Source organism: Raphanus sativus, chromosome 5 (genome assembly GCF_000801105.2).
Source record: "Raphanus sativus cultivar WK10039 chromosome 5, ASM80110v3, whole genome shotgun sequence".
NCBI lineage: Eukaryota > Viridiplantae > Streptophyta > Magnoliopsida > Brassicales > Brassicaceae > Raphanus > Raphanus sativus.
This window is the reverse complement of record NC_079515.1, coordinates 3,034,332-3,054,511: the sequence shown is the minus strand read 5'-3', so window position 1 is coordinate 3,054,511 and position 20,180 is coordinate 3,034,332. Positions and strand designations below refer to the sequence as shown.

The 20,180-nt window shown below is 37.5% G+C and overlaps 6 protein-coding genes and 1 long non-coding RNA gene across 9 annotated transcripts in view; 5 read left to right on the top strand and 2 right to left on the bottom strand.

The window, feature by feature from the left end:
* The first annotated feature begins 2,022 nt into the window (after positions 1-2,022).
* LOC130512579 (uncharacterized) lies at positions 2,023-3,311 on the top strand. The gene is made up of 2 exons (XR_008946140.1): positions 2,023-2,900; positions 2,995-3,311. It is a non-coding gene; the product is annotated as an uncharacterized LOC130512579 (long non-coding RNA).
* Positions 3,312-5,465: 2,154 nt separating this feature from the next.
* Positions 5,466-8,493, top strand: LOC108863154 (probable serine/threonine-protein kinase PBL1). Its single transcript, XM_018637481.2, has 4 exons — positions 5,466-5,625; positions 6,177-6,918; positions 7,019-7,276; positions 7,626-8,493. The coding sequence occupies exons 2-4, from the start codon at positions 6,238-6,240 to the stop codon at positions 8,397-8,399; spliced, it is 1,713 nt and encodes a 570-aa protein (XP_018492983.1). The 5' UTR covers positions 5,466-5,625; positions 6,177-6,237; the 3' UTR covers positions 8,400-8,493.
* Positions 8,494-9,572: 1,079 nt separating this feature from the next.
* LOC108861557 (uncharacterized) lies at positions 9,573-11,176 on the top strand. The gene is made up of 7 exons (XM_018635450.2): positions 9,573-9,841; positions 9,931-10,011; positions 10,198-10,304; positions 10,394-10,471; positions 10,575-10,676; positions 10,758-10,839; positions 10,921-11,176. The coding sequence occupies exons 1-7, from the start codon at positions 9,703-9,705 to the stop codon at positions 11,037-11,039; spliced, it is 708 nt and encodes a 235-aa protein (XP_018490952.1). The 5' UTR covers positions 9,573-9,702; the 3' UTR covers positions 11,040-11,176.
* Positions 11,177-11,302: 126 nt separating this feature from the next.
* Positions 11,303-13,899, top strand: LOC108861555 (serine/threonine-protein kinase AtPK1/AtPK6). The gene is made up of 6 exons (XM_018635448.2): positions 11,303-11,438; positions 11,838-12,654; positions 12,726-12,808; positions 12,888-13,182; positions 13,257-13,361; positions 13,433-13,899. The coding sequence occupies exons 2-6, from the start codon at positions 12,073-12,075 to the stop codon at positions 13,724-13,726; spliced, it is 1,359 nt and encodes a 452-aa protein (XP_018490950.2). The 5' UTR covers positions 11,303-11,438; positions 11,838-12,072; the 3' UTR covers positions 13,727-13,899.
* Positions 13,900-14,284: 385 nt separating this feature from the next.
* LOC108861556 (serine/threonine-protein kinase AtPK2/AtPK19) lies at positions 14,285-16,898 on the top strand. Of its 2 annotated transcripts, none has more exons than XM_018635449.2 (4): positions 14,285-14,442; positions 15,014-16,124; positions 16,206-16,310; positions 16,415-16,898. In XM_018635449.2, the coding sequence occupies exons 2-4, from the start codon at positions 15,189-15,191 to the stop codon at positions 16,721-16,723; spliced, it is 1,350 nt and encodes a 449-aa protein (XP_018490951.2). In that variant the 5' UTR covers positions 14,285-14,442; positions 15,014-15,188; the 3' UTR covers positions 16,724-16,898. The 2 variants fall into 2 exon arrangements, with proteins under 2 accessions (XP_018490951.2, XP_056867207.1); XM_057011227.1 differs by lacking the exon at positions 14,285-14,442 and adding an exon at positions 14,539-14,665.
* Positions 16,899-17,372: 474 nt separating this feature from the next.
* On the bottom strand, positions 17,373-18,751 carry LOC108861558 (thioredoxin H9). The gene is made up of 5 exons (XM_018635452.2): positions 18,451-18,751; positions 18,262-18,360; positions 17,975-18,094; positions 17,755-17,877; positions 17,373-17,689 (listed from the first exon to the last, which is right to left on the bottom strand). The coding sequence occupies exons 2-5, from the start codon at positions 18,280-18,282 to the stop codon at positions 17,531-17,533; spliced, it is 423 nt and encodes a 140-aa protein (XP_018490954.1). The 5' UTR covers positions 18,283-18,360; positions 18,451-18,751; the 3' UTR covers positions 17,373-17,530.
* A 1,018-nt stretch (positions 18,752-19,769) lies between these two features.
* Positions 19,770-20,180, bottom strand: part of LOC108856923 (ubiquitin-conjugating enzyme E2 11) — a 68,492-nt gene continuing 68,081 nt past the window's right edge. For both annotated transcript variants that reach the window (XM_057010434.1, XM_018630826.2), the window contains exon 5: positions 19,770-20,085. In XM_057010434.1, coding sequence (XP_056866414.1) covers positions 19,942-20,085 — 144 coding nt within the window. In that variant the 3' untranslated portion in view covers positions 19,770-19,941. The remainder of the gene's footprint in view (positions 20,086-20,180) is intronic.

Sequence of the window (20,180 nt, the reverse complement as noted above, 5' to 3'; positions counted from 1 at the left end):
ACATCCAAAGTAAAGCCGACCCCGTTCAAACCATAATTATATACTCCAACAAACTTCAAAAGTCTACTACATAATGAGAAAAGTATACGCCGAAAAAATAGATAAACCATAAAAGTATTAAAACATGGAATCAGCAAAAACGTGCATACTAGTGTTGAATATTATTCCAATTTATCCAATGTAGTTTACGACTTGAAAGATAAATAACTTTCGCAAGGTAAATGTCATACCAGTTGCAGCCTCGATAGGCCTGGGCACGGATCGGATATTCGGGTTTTTGAAGGTATTTGTGATTTGCTTCGAATGTTACGGATATCTGATTTTTCGATTTGCTTTGCTTCGGAAAAATACGGATATTCGGAAAAACGGATATCCGGAAAATAAATAGATATTTGCGGATATTCGCGGATACTTACGGATCTCTCATTTGTTTTGATTAATATAAATAATCTTAAAAATTTGATACAAATTTGTTTTGTAAAATATATTTTTTGCATGATATAAAAGATAAAAATTAAAAAAAGCAATGAATCTTCATATTTTGTAAATTTTTAAACTTAGTTAAAATTATAATAACACAAAACTTAAAAAAAAATTATAATTATCGTAAATATTTTCTCTTCCTTTTATGTAATACTTTTATATAAGTAATAATATGAATAGAATCTATCAAATAATATATTAGAATAATAATTATATAATTTTATACATTTAAAACTTTAAATATAATCAAAATATACATGTATTTATATATTGACGGATCGGATCGGATATTCGCTTCCCAAAATTTTAATATTTGTGATTTGCTTCGATTTTGACGGATATTGAATTTTAGTATTTGCTTTGCTTCGAAAGCTTACGGATATTCGGAATTTTCGAATCGAATAGCAACGGATAACGAATCGAATCAAATTTAACGGATAAAATGCCCAGCCCTAAGCCTGGATATATGATGTGGAAAGCCAAAAGTTACTACAAGAAAACTTACGGTTCTATTTCAAATACTTGTGAATACGAGGGATGGATCGTGTAAATTCTAGAAGTAGATAGAAGAGGAGAGGTGAAAAGATGGAGAGTGGTTTGAGAGGACCCACGTGTCCTCGGCTGTCTGAATTTTGTTTGAGTTAATAAAAAAGTTCAGTCGCACGCACGCGTGCGTGCACAGCGCGTGTGCTTAACCTTTTTCTAAAATTTTCCTTTTACTTATTATTTGAAACCTTCCAAAAACGATGGCAGCGGGTCCTACCTTAGCAAGACGTGACGGGTTGTCAACCGTTGATAAGGCTCAGTGTGATCTAAATGAACGGTTATGATATAAGAGTCAACAACCTATCTAATTAGCCCATTTGACCAGTAAACAAAAACCCAATTAGATGATGATGCTTACATGCCTATTTTAATTATTGAACAAAAACAAATCATTTTAGTTTTCCAAGTTTGACTGAGATGTCGCTTTAATCGATGGCCCTCTTTACTGGAAATCTAGGCTTTGCTTTGATTTTACAACTTTGCCTCCTCCTTATCAGTTTCTGTATTTTAAATTATTAATTTAGAAATGAAAATTTGAAAATTTCGTTTGAAAATATAAATGGTCCATGTCGTCGGTGTTAGATATCGATTCAAAACAGACTTTAGACTCAAGATTTAAAAATTATAATTGTGATGTATATAATGTATCAATGGCCATATATGTAAATTAATATATTTTATAACCCAACATTTTCTAGGTAAAATATTTACATATAATCAAATGTATACTTGTTTTGTAAAAAGACAATAAACATATAATATTGTATAGAGTGTGACGAGGTTATAAAGAAGAAAACAAAAAGTGAAGGGGCAAAAGATGAATAATACAATCTATATATATAAAGTAGACTTTTCTGGCTTCTCAGCCTTCCACATCAGCATTCGACATAGGGGCAAATTCATACACGTGGCATACTCTCTTCAATCATTAAAATGTTCTCTTCGTTTCGGTAGGCTTCGATTATTATCACACTCAGTGGCCCATTAATTTGTTTTCATACCGACTCATGACTTATTAATGGGTTTTCCAATAGATGAAGGAGGAGGTGAATCGCCGTGCCCCTTTAGAACTAACCAAATCCCGGCAACGTTTTTGTATCGTTTGCAGTTTCCGTTTTTCACCTGCATTACTTCAGTTTTCAATCATTTAAGTGAATTCGTTCGTTTTTATATAAGATGGCGTCTCCTAATCCTTTACTATCCAAATTTCGTCAACAAAAAAACACAGTTTCTTTTACCAAAAAAAAACACAGTTTCTTTTACCAAAAAAACACAGTTTCTAAATCCTCTCCAAAGTCCAAAGGATTTTTCTTTCTAGCTGACAAGTAAAGCTTGAAGCTTTTATATATAGATTATGATTAAGAGGGTATAGTCAAGAACCAAAAGACGAGTGATACAGAGGAGGCAGAAAATGATCTGTTACGACCTTTCATACACACAAGGAGTTGGTACGGGATGGTATCAAGACAGTCGAGTATGATGGGTTCGTCTGAAGATATTAGAGACAGCTCTATCTCTGTTCTTTCATGGGTTCTGATCGGTGTTCCTGGTCCTATTCAATTTGGTTTCACTGTGTGAAGGAAAGTTTTCAACCTTTTTATTTTCCGTTTGTAGAAAGTTGTGACTGATTTGTATCTTTTGGGTCCAGTATGGTTATTCTTCTCCAACACAAGCAGGCTTTGGTGTTGGGATCATTTAGTGGATATTAGTCCTTAGATCTCAATGGAACATCTATCACTGGAAGTATCATTTGTATCGCTCTAAAATATGTTTTACGTACGGTTATTACACAGGCGAGAGGTTTAAGGAAGCATATGAAGAGGCTCAATGCTCCTAAACATTGGATGCTTGACAAACTTGGTGGTGCATTTGTATGTCTTATGCTCTGTTTTTGTCTCAATCTATATAAGCTTCCGTTTGTTTATGTCTGAATGACAATGCATGGTCGTATTGGTTCAATACTAGCCCCAAAGCCATCTTTAGGACCCCATAAGTCGAGGGAGTTCCTTCTTGGTGCAAAGGCATATCCAGGTTAATGGGAAACTCAGGACTGACAAGACCTACCCTACTGGTTTCATGGATGTTGTCTCTATCCCTAAGACAAACGAGAAGCCAGGAAGAGGTTCGCTGGCCAACAGGCTGCTTAAGGGTTTACGATTTTGAGCGCTATATTATGTCGTCGCAGATGATTGTTATTTCCTAGACGCACTTTTACATCTTTTTGTTTGCTGCTAAGCTTTGAAACTTGTGTTTTCTTAATATATTTCAAGAGTTAAGATGGATCCATGGAAAAATCTCAAAGTAGACTCACTCTGCATATATTGGTTCGAGGGTGCTAATCATCTATGCCATTTAATTGGTTTGCAAATCCGATATATATATTTTAATTATTTCTTAGAAAAAACAATATATATTTACAAGTCTAAGTAATGTTTACTGATTTTCAAATCTAAATACAGAATCTTAAGTTTTCTTTGAGATTTGTTTCTTTGTATTTCTAATAGAATTTTTTTTATTTAAGTCTATTGTTAAATAAAATCCATAAACAATCTCTTATTATGTTATATAAATCACATAACCAATAACAAATAATTTAGCATAAATTTTTAAATCACAAACGAATAATATTTGATCAAGTTTGGATTTTCAACGAACGATGAGGCCCACGATAAAGAGGAAATGAAACAATACTACTATTTTAACAACACTAACAAAAGACTCGACCAACTCCACTGTTCCATTGATGGCTTATATGACAACGGTACATAGACTTTACAATGGTACATATATATATGGTATATTATGTTCAGAGGCAACTATGATGAAGAAAAACAATATATGGATACCCTTGATTGGGAGAATAGTAAATCAAAGCAGATCCTTGCTGGAGAAGAAAGATCTCTTACAACATTTATCTATTGTTATGAAAAGGCATTATGTTTGCAATATAAAAGTCCTCAAACTTCCAAGAGTTTGCCACATCAATGACATGAACAATCTCTGACTTTCTTTTATTGTATACAGACGAACAAATATAAAAACTTCGTCTGATGGGAAATAATGTCAAACAACATGTACTGCTATTGCTTCAGTTTTCCCTAGCACTTTCTTAGGTCACATGCACATAGTATATGAAATCCCAGCTAAATACAAATGCATAAAACAGTGCTTGATATTTTTTAAAACCACCAAACAAAACAAATTAAAAATCCTTAGGAAATTAATAAATAACAAAAACGTATTGATAAATTATTTTCACAAACAGAACACCAAGTTCACCTCCAAAACTAAATAAATAAATGTTCCTAAATCCTAATATGGGAAGAGCGTTGTTAATACCAAAATAATTTATAGCTCCTACACATTACAAAATATCCTCCATAGTTAAGTAAAATTTCACAATCAATTACACTACCAGACCAAAAATGAACCGTCTTATTAACATACATTTTATACGATTATATAAAGGGGAATTTTCAAAAATACCATTTTCAAGGTACCATTATTCATCTTTACCACCACTAAAGACACATTTTCAAAAATACCTTATTTATTAAAATGGTAAAAACTCTTATATCTTTGTATTTATATGCTTTTCAAAATTCTAATCCCAAATTCTAAATACTAAACCTCCAATTCTAAACTCTAAACCCAAAATCTTCAACTCTAAACCCTAAACCCTAAACTATATACCCTAAATTCAATATCCTAAACCCTAAACCCTAAAGTCTAACTATAAACCCTAAATCCTCAACTCTAAACCCTAAATCCTCAACTCTAAACCCTAAACTATATACCTTAAACCCTAAAACATTAAATCTAAACCCTAAATCCTAAACCTTCAATTCTAAACTCTTCATTAAAAGTAGTGGTAAAAGTGGTTAGTGTAAACATGAAAAGTGGTACTATGAAAATGGTATTTTTGGCAATTTCTCTTATATAAATCAAAACCTCCATCACAAAATAAACAACTACCTCTTCCGCTATCAAGTTTCAAACAACTCTTTCGAAACATCTAATGAAATATCATCTCTACAGTTGTGCAGTCGTTAAGAATCCGACATTTCATGCAATCATTTCTAACAATGGCTGAATCTACTCAATACAACCATGTTTACAAGAAATTTAACACTGAAATCATTGACCATCTATCCATTTGAAGAAAATAGTCATATCAAATTATACAAATAACCAACAAAATAATTCACAAATTTTGAATAATACAAATGTCAAACAATCCGCGCGTAGCGCGGATACACCACTAGTTAGAAAGTAAAGAGAGAAAATTCCAAAATAGTTAGCTGAGGAATTGAATTAAGATTAAGTAAATTAATTACAAATCTTTGTATATCTGTTTTGGTTTGAACTTTGACCACTGCCTCATCTGGGTCCCACCTCTATCTCTCTCTCTCTCTCTAATATCTCTCACTTTCCTAAACAGACCATTCCCTCTTATGAGTTTCCTTTCTTCTCAGAAATTTCCGATTTCATTTTCACTCAGTCTTTGAATCTCTCTCTTTCTCTCTCTCTCTGCCTCAACGCAGTTTCACCTTCCGTCTCCCAAGAATTGTTTTCGCTTCTTGTTCCTCCTGCCAGGTTTGAAACAAAAAAACTCTCTCATCTATGCGTTTGATTTGTTTCTAGATCGATTTTTTTTGTTTTCTCAACGAACTATAATTTGTTTCAGTCTCTGATCTAACGAATTAACTCTGTTTAAAAGTAGAAAATAATATCTGAATTGAGTTTTTAGCCAATGATAATGCTTTTGTATAATTTCCTCCGGATTTATTGTCTCTTGTCTTTACCGGGAGATTAATCTAATGTCATGTTGTCTATTAAACATATCAGAAAAACGTGTCTTAAGATTCTAATTAATTGCATCTTTTACAATATTTTTAGCTGTTTTATTCCATTGAAATTAGGGTTTAGACAAGGAGGAACAAACTATGAACTATCATATGTTTTCTTAAACCCACGAGATCTGTTGTAGTAACTGAGATATACGGAAGATTTGAGCACGTTTTCCATCGATCTAACACATGCATGAAACGGATCTGTGTTTCTATAAATACCATTTCTTTAATGTGTATATATCTCTGTCTCTCTGTTTTGCTAAAAAAGAGTTTGTGTTTTTGAATCATTTCCAGATGAACTTGTGAGTCTAGGCTTCAGTTACAAGTGCCCTTTAGAGGATTTTGAAAAAAAAAGATGGTGTTGGGATGTTTCCCTTTGAAAAGCAAGAAGAAACGTGGCGGTTCGGTTTCGACGAAGCGGTTAGATCTCGAAGCAAGCAAGCCAATCGCTTTACCCGAGCCACCTAAAGCTCCGAGCCGTAACCTACAATCAGCTCCTCCTAGTTTCAGAACCAGAGTGAAGCCGGTTCACTCCAGCAACGGAGATACGAGCAGCAGCAGCAGCAGGGCGAGAGTGATGTCAGCTCCTTCGAGCATCCACGGCACAGCGGAGCGTGACTTGCTCGCAGGAGGAGGAGTTTTCCACGAGGAGCAGCAAGACGAGCAACCGAGAGACCCACGCAGCATCTCTACTAAAGAACCTACCCCGCAACCACTTCCACTACCGTCTCCAAGAACCGGCTCTTCTTTAAAGAACTGGGGGAGCTTTAAATCGTTTAACGGAAGCAGCGGGAGGCTGTCTTCCTCCGCGGTCTCCGGACCTCTGCCTTTGCCACCTAGCGGATCCGTTAGAAGCTTCTCCTACGATGAAGTTGTCTCCGCTTGTAGCGCGTTTGCTACGGACAGATGCGTCTCCGAAGGTCTTTCGTCTGTTATGTATATGGCTTCGTTCGGTGACGAGGCTGCTGCTGCTTCGACTACTACGAACCTAAAGAAAGTCGAAGCGACTGTTGTGCGTCTTCACGTTGTAACTCAGGTAAATTAAAACATTTGTTTGTTATGTTATGTTATGTTTACCTTTTGTGTATTTGTGTGTTCTTACTATTTATTTATTTATTTATTGTTATGTCTAACAGAGTATCAGGGAGTTCATTAACGAAGTGAACACCTTGGCGTCGCTGCAACACCAGAATCTATGTAAATTGGTAGGCTATCACGCACGAGATGGATCTGACACGAGGATGTTGGTGTACGAGAGGCTTGCTCTCGGAAGCTTGGACCGTTTGCTACACGGGAGATCGGATGGTCCTCCGCTTGATTGGAACACTAGAATGAAGATCGCTCTATGCGCAGCTCAGGGGCTTGCCTTCTTACACGAAGAAGGCCCGTTTCAGGTACACACAACATAACCACATCAACATCGTGAAAACTAGTACTAACTTGTGACCACAATTTTCTTAAAATCTATTTTTTTAGAAAATTCAAATTATAGCAGTTCTAAATCGGTAAAAATTGGTTTAAGTCGATCTAAACTAATCTACATATATTAAATTAATTAATAAAGTTAGTATAAATCTACAAATTTGTTTTGATTTCTTTTGTTTGATATATTTAATTCTGATAATTCATAGCGATAATTTTATAATTAAACTAAAAATAAATTATCTTATAAAATGTAAATATACATATATGTAATTTTGCTTGTGTTGTGTGTACTGATCACTTTTGTCTTGTATTGAACAGGCAATGTACAATGAATTTTCAACGGCTAATATCCAAGTGGACAAAGATTTCAGCGCCAAGCTATCTGGATACGGTTGCGTAGGCCACGCACCCGAGACCGAGACCTCAAACAGTTCAGCACTCGCGAATCTCTCGGTGGAGACACTAGAGAGAGGGGTTTTAACACCGAAGAGCAACGTGTGGAGCTACGGAATAGTTCTACTCGAGATGTTAACAGGGCGCAAAAACATGGACGGCTCGTACCCTAAAGAAGAGAGAAACCTAGTGAAATGGAGCAGAGCTTTTCTAGCGGACGACTGCAGACTCTCGCTCATAATGGACCCTCAGCTAAAAGGTCGTTTCCCCGCGAAAGCCGCGAGGAGCATAGCGGATATAGCGCAGAGATGCTTGCAGGTTGAGCCGTCGGAGCGTCCCACGATGAGAAACATCGTGGATCAGCTCAAGATCATACAGGACATGAAGTACTCGTGCAGGTTCCCCTTGCGAGAGCCCGCGCCGGCGGGCGCGGTGAGGAAGCATATGGGAAGATCTAGCAGTTTGAACACGATTGTCTGGACTCCGGGGGTGGCAGCTGCTGCGCCGAGGTCGAGCTTCTCGCCGTCACCTCCGGCGAGAAGGCCGTCGGTTTCGCCTACGAGGGGGCAAAGGGGTTTGGTGGTGTTCCCGCCGGTGTTTCCGCCGCGAGTGTGTTCGTCGCTGGAGGAGATGAGTAGGGAAGAGGTGAGGAGATTGTCTTCGGTCAGTGGTAGGAGAACTAGTCTTGAAGGGTTTTGATTTGTTCATATCTCTTATTTGTTTTCTTTTTTCTTTATTGGCTTTGATTTGTTTTCTGGATTCCAAATATAAAAAAGTTTGTTTTTCTTACTAATGTTGAATCCAAACGTCGAGAGAGGGGGTGTGTTGTGTTGTATATAATGAAACTTTTTCTTCAGACAAAAACAGATTTACAAGTATTTGATCAAAAAAAGAAAAATACACTTTTGTCGTTAAAGAAAAATAAAGAAACGGTAGTGTTACAGCATTTCTTGTGGAGATTGCTATCTCGAAGTTTAGCTACTGGAATAATAAGACATGTTACCAGCGATGTTAGTCGTAAGAGGTGCTTACTTGCAGAAGTGCTTACTTGCAGAAGAAACAGAAGATTAATTATTTTTTGATTGTACAAACAAATATGGAGAGCTTCAGAAATTGTAAATACTACCATTGACAATCCACATGCTACACTGGAGGAGAAAGTAGAAGCATGTCTTCTGGTCAGTAATTCGGCGCGGTTACAACACTATAAAAACTTGCCGATATGGATTTTATGGAGATTACGGAAAAGTCGGAATAGACTAATCATTCAACGGCAAACATCCCATTGGTAAATGTGTCTTTTGTATGCAAAGAATGATGCTAAGGAATGGAAAGATGTTGGATCCTCTATTGCGGATGGAATAGTCAGATCATCACAAGTAAGAGTTTCGGAAATAGCTAAGAGATGAAAACGTCCCCCACCAGGCTATATAAAGTGTAATGTAGATGGTTTCTATGTAAATTCAGCAACTCCAACTTTTCTGGCTGGATAATAAGAGACGATCATGATGTATGCAAGGGAGCGTCAACAAGCGGTTGGACGAAGAGTTGATAGTGCTTTGGATTGTGAACTACGTGATATTTTGAGGGCACTTCAACATGTTTGGACGAAAGGTTATCGCTGCATTGTTGATGGAGAGCGACGGTAAGAAAACAATTCAAATATTAAACAGCAAAAAAAATATTATTAAACAGCAAGACATTGTATTTCTAGTGTTATAACTTGATCAGAGAAATCAAATGGTGGAGCAGTAAATCTGAAAATATAAAGTATTGTTGGGTCTCCAGAGATGCAAATAAGGTTGCAAGTCCTTAGAAAGAACCGGGTATTTCAGTTTAAACCGAACTGCGGTTTGATTTTTTTTTGTTTCTTTTGGCTGTCCTCACGGTCGTGCGTGATTGAGGTTTTAACCTTCCTTCTTCCTTTCCATTGAGATCTTATCTTTTCAGACACAGCTGCTCCCCTGCTTTATCTTCTTCTCGCCGGCGAGAGAAGAAAAAAATGGCGGGAAGAGCGGCTTTCTCTGTATCTTCGTCTCCTTCACTCTGCATACCTTACTCAACTACTTCGCTCTCACTATCTTTCTCGAACCGATCTGCACTCTCTGTGCGGATTTCTACTCGAACCAACAGATTTTCCGGTTCGAGTTTCTCTCCACTATCACTTTCGATAGGGAATTGGTTCAGTTTGTCTTATATTCTGGTGACCTTTTTTTTTTCTTTTTTGTAGGGATTTGCTGCTCTTTGTCTGCCAATGACATCAAAGCCGGAACCAACATCGAGGTCGATGGTGCCCCTTGGCGTGTACTTGGTAATTTCTTATATTTCTCAATTCTTAGCAACTAAAGGTCTTTACTTAAATTCGAAAACTTTAGATAGTGTTTACTAGTTCATGAAGAATTAAGCGTTACCTGCTCACAGACAGACAGGTTGTGCTTTTTTCAAAGTTACAAGCCTTTTGAGTTGTGTCTCCTTTTTTTTTTTGTTGGATGGGCAGAGTTTCTTCATGTCAAGCCAGGAAAAGGAGCGGCCTTTGTGAGAACTAAGATCAGGAACTATGTTAATGGTAGCACAGTGGAGAGAACATTTCGTGCTGGAATCTCTGTAAACATCTTCTTCGTTTTGGTATCTGAATTCTTAACGAATGACACGGTATTTGAGTTGTGATTGGATTCACTTGTAATGTTACACAGGTCGAGGAAGCAAACGTATTCAAAGAAACCAAACAGTTCACATACAAAGACGGGTCTCAGTTTGTTTTCATGGATTTGGTATGTCAAAATAACATTCTCTTCTTCTTCTAGCTTACAACAACGGTTGTATTAATGATATGATAATGATACTCCTCGTCTTGTTCAAAATCTTCATCTACAGAGCACATACGAAGAAACACGTCTCAACGAATCCGATATGGGCGACAAGACGAGATGGCTGAAAGAAGGAATGGAATGTAGTTTGCTTTACTGGAAAGACAAGGTAACACACACACTTTAGTCTCTCAGTTGATAATACTTCACAGTTGAAGCGATGATGATGATATCTTTGATTCTTGCAAAGGTTATCGATTTCGAACTACCTAATACGGTTACCCTCAAAGTGGTTGATGTTGATCCTGGTCTTCGCGGTGACACTGCACAAGGTGGTAATGATATGAAATGAGATTGTATTTTGGTTTAATTAAAACAAGTCCTAAACCGGGTGGTGTGGTGGATATATGTAGGTGGATCAAAGCCGGCTACAGTGGAAACGGGGGCAGTAGTTACCGTACCACTCTTTGTTAACATTGGCGAAGAAATTTTGGTGGATACTAGAACCGGTATGTACATGAACCGGGCGTGAACCGTGTCTACACCTACTTAAATCGGATCCAGAATTCAATCCGATGAGGCAATTATAATCATTTTTGTGTATGTATATGCAAATATGCAATGTTTGAATCGAGGATGATATATGTTTTGAAAAATAAATTTTGAACAGCACAAGTGTATTTCGATTACTGTAAACGACGTAAACCAGAATCATAAAACATCTTATAGTGGGCTTAGTGAAGGCCCAGTCCACTACCACAAAAAGAACAAAAAAATCTCCGCCGCACATTTATAGCTAGTTCGTTAATGTTCTTCTCCCAATAGGATATGGGCACGTGTACTCTCCCTGGATCTACAATGCTTCTCTCTTAAAATCCTCCTCCTGTCCTTTCGTTTCGATTCACGTCTCCTTCCCCAGCCATCCTCTCTGGTAAATCATCAACCCCTCTCTCTTTGATTGACTTGATAGATTTTCTAGGTCAATTCAAATTATCAAAATTTGTATATTGCTTTGAAGATACGAAACGTTTTTAACAGTTTCAGGAGTTTCAGGTCATAGTTTTTTTCTCTAGATCTCGATTTGCTTGAAATTTTGTAACGATTAGATCTGATTTTATTAAATTTTCAGTTCCTTTTTCTTAGAGGGTTTCGTTTTTTACTGGGGAAAGTCTTAGTCTTTGAAGCTGTGAGAGTTATATATTGATTCTGAATTCGCAAATTGTGTGGCTTTTGGGATTTAGTGGGAGTTAGCTTCATAATGCTGTACTTAAGATTTTGATATGTTTATGTTTTAGACTCTGAATTTGTGGAACTTTGATGTAACCTGCAGAGCTTATAAAACCTTCATGGCATTTGCGCACTTCTGCAGCATCGAATGTTTCCTTAAAATCGGGAAACAAGAAGCGCTTTTTCTCCTTGTTATTGGTTTGCCTATTGCCACCACTCGTATTAGTCAGTTCTCTCCGCATTAACCCCCCTGGGAACAGATTCTCTCTCACTACTCTGGTGAACTCTTGAAGCTTCCTCAGAGATTCTGTATTGTTTTTTTTTTTAAGTTGTAAGTTATGGTTTCCTCTCACCGTCCTGTCCCCAACAAAACCAACAAACAGCAGTATTTTTCTCTCAGCCCTTCCAACTCTGTCTTGAAAGATGATGTTGAGCTTGACTTCTCTGATGTCTTTGGTCCACTCCCTGAAGAGGCCGCCGGGAGTGATGTTGTTTTCGAAGAGCCTGCTGTTATCCACACTCGGTCTCACTCTTTTGTTGGCCCTTCTTCGATCGGTAGCCACTCTTTTAAGCTGAGCAAGCTCACCTTACGTGAGACTGAGGACTCAGTTGACTTGGTGGAGTGTGCTGGTGGTGACGACACTGACACTGACAGTGAGAGATCTTCAAAGGTGGATATGGTGAAAGTCTCTGGCGTGGTAGGACTTGATGATTTCGAGGTTATGAAGGTTGTAGGGAAAGGTGCGTTTGGGAAAGTGTACCAGGTGAGGATGAAGGAGACTTCCGAGATATACGCTATGAAGGTCATGAGAAAAGATAAGATTATGGAGAAGAATCATGCTGAATACATGAAAGCTGAGCGCGACATTCTTACAAAAATTGATCATCCTTTCATTGTTCAACTTAAGTACTCTTTTCAGGTAAAGATCCTACTTCTATCTCCTTACTTCATAAATGGTTTAACTTAGCTCATACCATTTTTTTTATGTAGACTAAGTATAGGCTCTATCTTGTGCTTGACTTTATAAACGGTGGACATCTATTCTTCCAGCTCTACCACCAAGGGCTTTTCAGGTTTTGTTTAACTCTTTGTTCAACTATGTTTGGAGTTTCAGTATAGTATTGACTAGTTTTATGTTTTTGTTTTTCATAGAGAGGAGTTGGCTCGTGTCTACACTGCAGAGATCATCTCTGCAGTTTCCCATCTCCATGAGAAAGGCATAATGCATAGAGATCTCAAACCCGAGAACATTCTCATGGACGTTGATGGCCACGTGATGCTAACTGACTTTGGTTTAGCAAAGGAGTTCAAAGAGAACAAAAGATCAAACTCCATGTGTGGGACTACTGAGTATATGGCACCTGAGATCGTTAGAGGAAAAGGTCATGATAAGGCTGCTGATTGGTGGAGCGTTGGGATTCTTCTCTACGAGATGCTCACCGGAAACGTAAAAAGCCCTTACTCATGCCTGGTTAATATAAATGTTTTGTTGTGTGATGCCATGTTTTGTCGTTTTTGCAGCCACCGTTTATGGGGAGCAGAGGAAAGATAGAGCAGAAAATTATAAAGGACAAGATCAAGCTACCGCAGTTTCTTTCTAGCGAAGCTCATGCCTTGCTGAGAGGGGTAAGTATGAAGCATCATTATTATTATTATAGGTTCAAATCTGATTCTGAGTTTGTAATGATTGTATATAGCTGCTGCAAAAAGAGCCAGAGAGACGACTTGGCAGTGGAGCCAGCGGAGCAGAGGAGATAAAAGGGCACAAATGGTTCAAGGGAATGAACTGGAAGAAGCTGGAGGCTAGAGAAGTGAAGCCGAGTTTCAAGCCGGAGATATCGGGAAGGCAGTGCATAGCGAATTTCGACAAGTGCTGGACTGAGATGTCTGTGTTGGATTCTCCAGCAAACAGTCCAAGCTCGGATCCTAAGGTCAACCCTTTTACCAACTTCACGTATGTCAGGCCTCCTCCATCATTCCTTAGAGAGTGAGAGAACTTATGTTTCTTTTTCTACATTTGAAGTCTATTATTATTGTAAGGTAATAAGGTATGAGTTGCTTGAACTACATATTGAGTGGAGTGAACTGTATCTCTCAAAATAATTTTCTAAGCATGATTGTTGAATTTGAATAAAATAAGTTTGATGTGGCTTTTCATAAATAATTGGTGATTTTGATGAGTAAAACATGTAGTTTAGTGTTCTGCTGTGCTTATAATCCACAATATTGGTGATAACGATTGTAAATACTTTGAAATTGAAATATATTTAAGGGTTTTATGATAATGATTGTAACCATTTTGCTTGAAAAACATGTGATCTTTTAAAAAGGAAGAATATATGTAAAATATTTTTCCAAAATTACATTAGTCAAGTGCATCCCCTTTAGTTGCCTTTATGGAAGTAGGACAAATTAGTTGGCTTACAGAAAAAAAAAAGGAAATAGACAAGTGTTCGTCAAAAACAATTAAATATTCAAAAAAAACCTCCGCCGCGTTAAAACAACTTGCCGACGATCTCCCAATATAAATTAAACACGTGTCAAGATCCCTTGATCCACGATGCTTCTATTGTTGTGTTAACATAAAGGAAGGAGGCACGCGCCTAAAGAAACCTGTTGGAAGCAGGTTTGGGATTTTTAGCGTTTCCTCTTTTAAAATCTCTCTAAATCTCCTCCTTCCTCACGCATCTTCTCTCCTTTCCCTCTGGTAATCATCTCTCTTTGACTTTTCTCCCTCAAGAGTTTAGATTCCTTTACTTCATATATCATCATTATATTGTTTCTACGACACGAAACCTTCGTTTAGTTCAGGTCATCGGTTTGAAATTTTCATGTGTTATCTGTTTCCTTGGATTTACGACTAGATCTGAATATAGGTTTCGTTCGGCCTTTGTGTCTGTCCTGGTGAACTTTTTGGTTCTCGAAGATTTGTAAGTTCTGTTTTTTTTAACAATTCTGAATCCGGCAATTCAAGGGGGTTACTTAGGGCTATATTCGAGATTTGGCTCTGCACTGCAAAAATTTTCCCTCTTTTTTTTTATTTGATTATTTATTTTGGGTGGTGAGAGGAATGATCCTGTAAGGATATTCGGTCGGTGCCAAAGTTTTCTTATTTTATGTTGACTTTGTTTTTCTTTTTTGGTAATACAAAAAAAGAATCATTCCACCTGCTTTGTTTCTTGATAATTTTTTGGTCAAATTCTATGTAATTTAAGTTTTTGATATGATGATCATGTCTCTTAGCCTTCTGACCTTGTGAAAATTTTGATGAACTGCAGAGCTTAGAGGCACTTTTATGGCATTGGAGCACTTGTGCAGCAACCTCTGTTTCCTTGTATTAGGGAAACAACTAGAGCTTCTCCTCCTCAACATTGGTTTGCCTGTTCTTTCTTCTCTCCTCATTAACAGGACACCCTAAACCAGTCTGGTGAAGCTTTTTTTTAAAAGAAAAATATGGTTTCCTCTGAGTGTCCTGTTGCCAACAAAAACCTAACCGGGAAACGCATGTTTCTAACCATCACCCCACCACAAGCTGTCTTGAAAGAAAGCCTCGAGCTCGACTTCTCTGACGTCTTTGGTCCACTCCCCGAAGACCACCCCACCGACGTTGCAGCTTTCGACGAGGGACCTGCTGTTATCCACAGCCGATCCCACTCCTTGGTTGGCCCGTCTCTGATCAACAGTCATTCTTTCAAGCTCAGTAGCAAGCTCACCTTGGAATGTCTCGAAGGTGAATCCTCTTGTAACGAAGACACCGAGACCGAGAAACCTAAGAAGGTCTCGGGTGGTGTAGGCATCGAGGACTTTGAGGTTTTGAAGGTTGTGGGACAAGGCGCGTTCGGGAAAGTGTACCAGGTGAGGAAGAAGGAGACTTGCGAGATTTACGCCATGAAGGTCATGAGGAAAGACAAGATCATGGAGAAGAATCACGCCGAGTACATGAAAGCCGAACGCGACATTCTCACCAAGATTGATCATCCTTTCATCGTTCAGCTCAAGTACTCCTTTCAGACCAAGTACAGGCTCTACCTTGTGCTCGACTTTATAAACGGAGGGCATCTTTTCTTCCAGCTCTACCATCAAGGGATTTTCAGAGAGGAGTTGGCTCGTGTGTACACTGCGGAGATCGTCTCTGCGGTCTCCCATCTCCATGAGAATGGGATTATGCATAGGGATCTGAAGCCTGAGAACATACTCATGGACACAGATGGGCATGTGATGCTGACAGATTTTGGTTTGGCTAAGGAGTTTGATGAGAACAAAAGATCGAACTCCATGTGTGGGACTACCGAGTATATGGCACCTGAGATCGTTAGAGGCAAAGGACATGATAAGGCTGCTGACTGGTGGAGTGTTGGGATTCTTCTCTATGAGATGCTCACTGGAAAGGTAAAAAAGTTTTTTTTTTTCAAAGGTGTCTTATTATTTGTTTTAGCTAATAACTGATGTGTTATGTGATGCTATTTGCAGCCACCGTTTCTTGGGAGCAAAGGAAAGATACAGCAGAAAATAGTGAAGGACAAGATTAAACTTCCACCGTTTCTGTCAAATGAAGCTCATGCGTTGCTGAAAGGAGTAAGTATCATCATCATCATCTTCATGTTACTAAGAAGCATTATTATTATTATTATATTATAGGTTCGAATCTGATTGTGAGTTTGTAATGATTTTGTATATAGCTGCTGCAAAAAGAGCCAGAGAGGCGACTAGGGAGTGGACCGAGGGGAGCAGAGGAGATTAAGGGACACAAATGGTTCAAGGGGATGAACTGGAAGAAGGTGGAGGCGAGAGAAGTGAAGCCGAGTTTCAAGCCGGAGGTGTCGGGAAGGCAATGCATAGCGAATTTCGACAAGTGTTGGACTGATATGTCAGTGTTGGATTCGCCAGCAAGCAGTCCAAGCTCGGATCCTGAGGCCAATCCTTTCACCAACTTCACGTACGTCAGGCCTCCTCATTCGTTCCTCAACCAAACCACATCGACTTTGTAGAGGAACTATATGTTATTAAATGGGGGTTTATGAAAATACATGATTTGATGTTGATAAAATATACAAAATCTGATGTTGTGTTATTTCTTCTCATGCTTGTCAAAACCAGTGTGGTCGTTTCTTTCTCAACATGTACATTCGCTTTTACCTTTTTAAGAAAATGTTTAATATCAAAGTCAAACTATCAAGTTAGAAGTGTCTGAAACAAGTAAATGAATATGAAGTTTATTATAAATCTCCGTTTGACCAAGAAACGTATCTTAAATGAATATGAAATTTATATATGATTTTCTTGTGAGATCTTGTTAGAAGAGTGAAGGAATTGTTTTGATTGAGAACAAATTACTAAATTATTGAACCAGAGCAACTAACATTGACCATTGACCACTGACCCTTGCAAACAAAAAAAAACACGTTGAAAACACAGATAAGATGATAGCGAAGTTGCTTTCGGACCAAACTGGTTGTCTAATAATTCAATGTTTTAGTTGAGAGAAAATTAAGTCAGAGTAAATGCAGTTCTTCAGAATCTTAAAATCTGTTTTTTTCTTCGCAATTTTCCCACTGCAAAAACTCTCGAAAGTGATTATCATAGAGAGTAGCTTTTTTTGCTTGCACATCTAGATAGGCACAATTCAATAGTGATGAGTTATGAGAATGAAAAGTTTTGCATATTATAGAAACAAGAAGATCTAACTCAAATGTTTTCATGACATTTTTTTATAAAACAAAAAAACTTGTGCATTTTACATACATCATAGAACAGAGTTTTTGATACACTCCACAGTTGACTCCTTCTTGGGGGCATCAAGGCCGCTGTGGACTTTCAGGGACAGAGTCGATGATAGAAGTAACCTTCTTCTGTAGCTCAGGCTTGTTTGCACCGACAAGCTTGCCTATTTGCTCTCCGTTCTTGAGGAAGAAGAAGGTTGGTGTTGCCTTTATGTCCCATGTTGAGCTAAAATCCTGCAAAAATAATAATAACACATGAGTAAACATTGTGTCGAAGATGTATGGTGGGTGGTACTTACGCTGAGTTCATCAACATCTACGAGAAGGAACATAAGAGAAGGATGTTTCTCAGAGAGCTCGACGTAAAACGGTGCCACGATCTTACAAGGACCACACCAAGTCGCGCTGAAGTTTGCAATCACCTAACAAGAGATTAGAGAGATATGGCCTTCATGATGAGATAATATAGAAACACAACACACTTCCCATGAATTTGAAAAGATAGGGGAGAAAATTTACAATTTTGCCATCACGACCAGCTTCAGCTAATTTCTCATCCCAGCTCTCTTTTGTTGTGATAAGATGAACGTTGCCACCGGAGAAATCAACGTTGTGGACTGAATCATCGTCTCCTGTATCCTAATGTTTGCAAACCAAAAAGGATGATTTTTTTTTTTGGTTAATTCATACCATAGCATATATAAAGCATTATAGCTACAAACACAATCCAATTTTTTTTTCTCACGCGACAACAAAACAAAACAACACGAATGGTTTCATTTCTTCGTGTAATAATATTTATATACCTTAGAGACGCAGCTTCCCATCTGAATGAATGCTCTGTAAATTTGAAAACAGAAAATAGGCTTTCTTCTTTTTTTTTTCTTCTTTTCTTTGCAAATATCCTGTTGCTAAGAGATGATCACAAAACTGAAAATGTGTAATAGGCAAAACAAACGGATTAATAAGAGAATCTGAAACGGTAACAAACGCACCTTGGGATAACGGATATGATATGAGGCTTAAACAACGTACGAAAGAAAGGGAAGAAAAAGAAGGTTTTGAGATTTCGACAGAAGACTAAGAAACAAGGAAAGACAATTGAAAAGAGACGATAGAAAGAAGAAAGAGAACTGAATGATGAAGGATCAAGGATGAAGAATGAAAAAGGAGCTAGACGGCGTCGTTATGAGAAAGATACCAAATTAGAGGAGTCGTTGATTGGAGCCCCCATTATGACCGCGTCGTCAAGAACCCAATTTCTCCTTATAATTACGCGTTTGCCCTCCTCCTCTCTGTCCAATTTTTTTTTTGTTTTTATCTGTTGTTTTCTTTTTAAAGGCTCACTTTAATGGTTAAAGGCTTAAAGCAGATGTAGTTTCACCAAACTATTCTTTTTAGATGACTTTTTATTGGTTTGTTAGTTGTCAACGTGCTTTTATTTTTTTTTCGTTACAAGATCATTGATACGACTTTTGAAGAAAGTACGCAAAACGAAACAACGCACAACGAGTATTTATTGACTATCGACTTTACATTGGATACATCAGTTGTTAAAAGCTTTCTACTACTCACTTTGTCTTTTTTTTTCGTACTACTCGATTGAAAAAACGTAAATTTTTTAAGAAAACATCAAATTTAACTTGATTACATAAATGTATCGATAAAAAAATAATTCAACCAATTAAAAAGTAAATATTTTGAAGTTAGTTATAGATTTCAAATGACATTAAATTTATTTAAAATATACAATAATAATATTTTTAAAACATCAAATAAATTGAAACAGATGGATTTTTAATTTCAACAGTTGAGAGACCCTACATTCCTCATTTTTAGCTAAATTTTTAAAATATCTAAGCAGCAAAATTGTGCGGCACATCACATGATATGTAAAGTTTATAGAAGAGAAAGGTAGTGGTTGTACCATAACAATCACATTTATAAGGTTTTGCATTGTTGCTATCTGATGTTATCTTTCTTTTTTCTGTTGAAAATTATGTAAAAGAAACTCTCAATGGATTTAAGCTTTTTGCACATGGTAAGATTTGGTTGCTGAGATTGATTGTCAGTCCTTTGAAGCAATAATGAATGTCTTGTTGTTATCTAAACTAGATTGTCTGTGCCTCTCTTTTCTACATTGAACTCTCATTTTCTTAGAACTAGGACGCATGTGTGTGTTGGTTACTCCAATTCAGATCTAGTAGTATTAAAGAGTTGAGATTCTAGGTGTCCTTTTCATAAGATTTGTCAATGACTTATCTTAAATTGCAATCTTTCAGCTTCCCAATTCTAGCGTTGTAAACACAGTAAATAGCTGGATAATAATAATGCTTAAGCAGAGCATCTAAGTTGCTCGATTATGATCACATAAAGTAGCGTTTTCCAAACCCCAACACATGCATTTTTTCTTAAAATTTTAAAATATTTGGATGCAGAATAACATTAACACTTTGGCTTCTCTCGACCACTCAAGTCTCTTCTTATCATCCCATGGCGTACTTCTGTGTCCAGCTTCGTGCGGTAGACTCGTACTTGGATTTATCCGTCTTGTACATATGAGCAATCTCCGGCACAAGAGGATCGTCTGGGTTCGGGTCAGTCAACAAGGAGCAAATCGACAGCAAAACCTGTGTATCCACAGCAACCATGCACATTAACAAACATAATCGTCTGAAGAAGGTTGTGTTAATTAAACTGGTAGCAGAGACACGAAAAAGGTCAA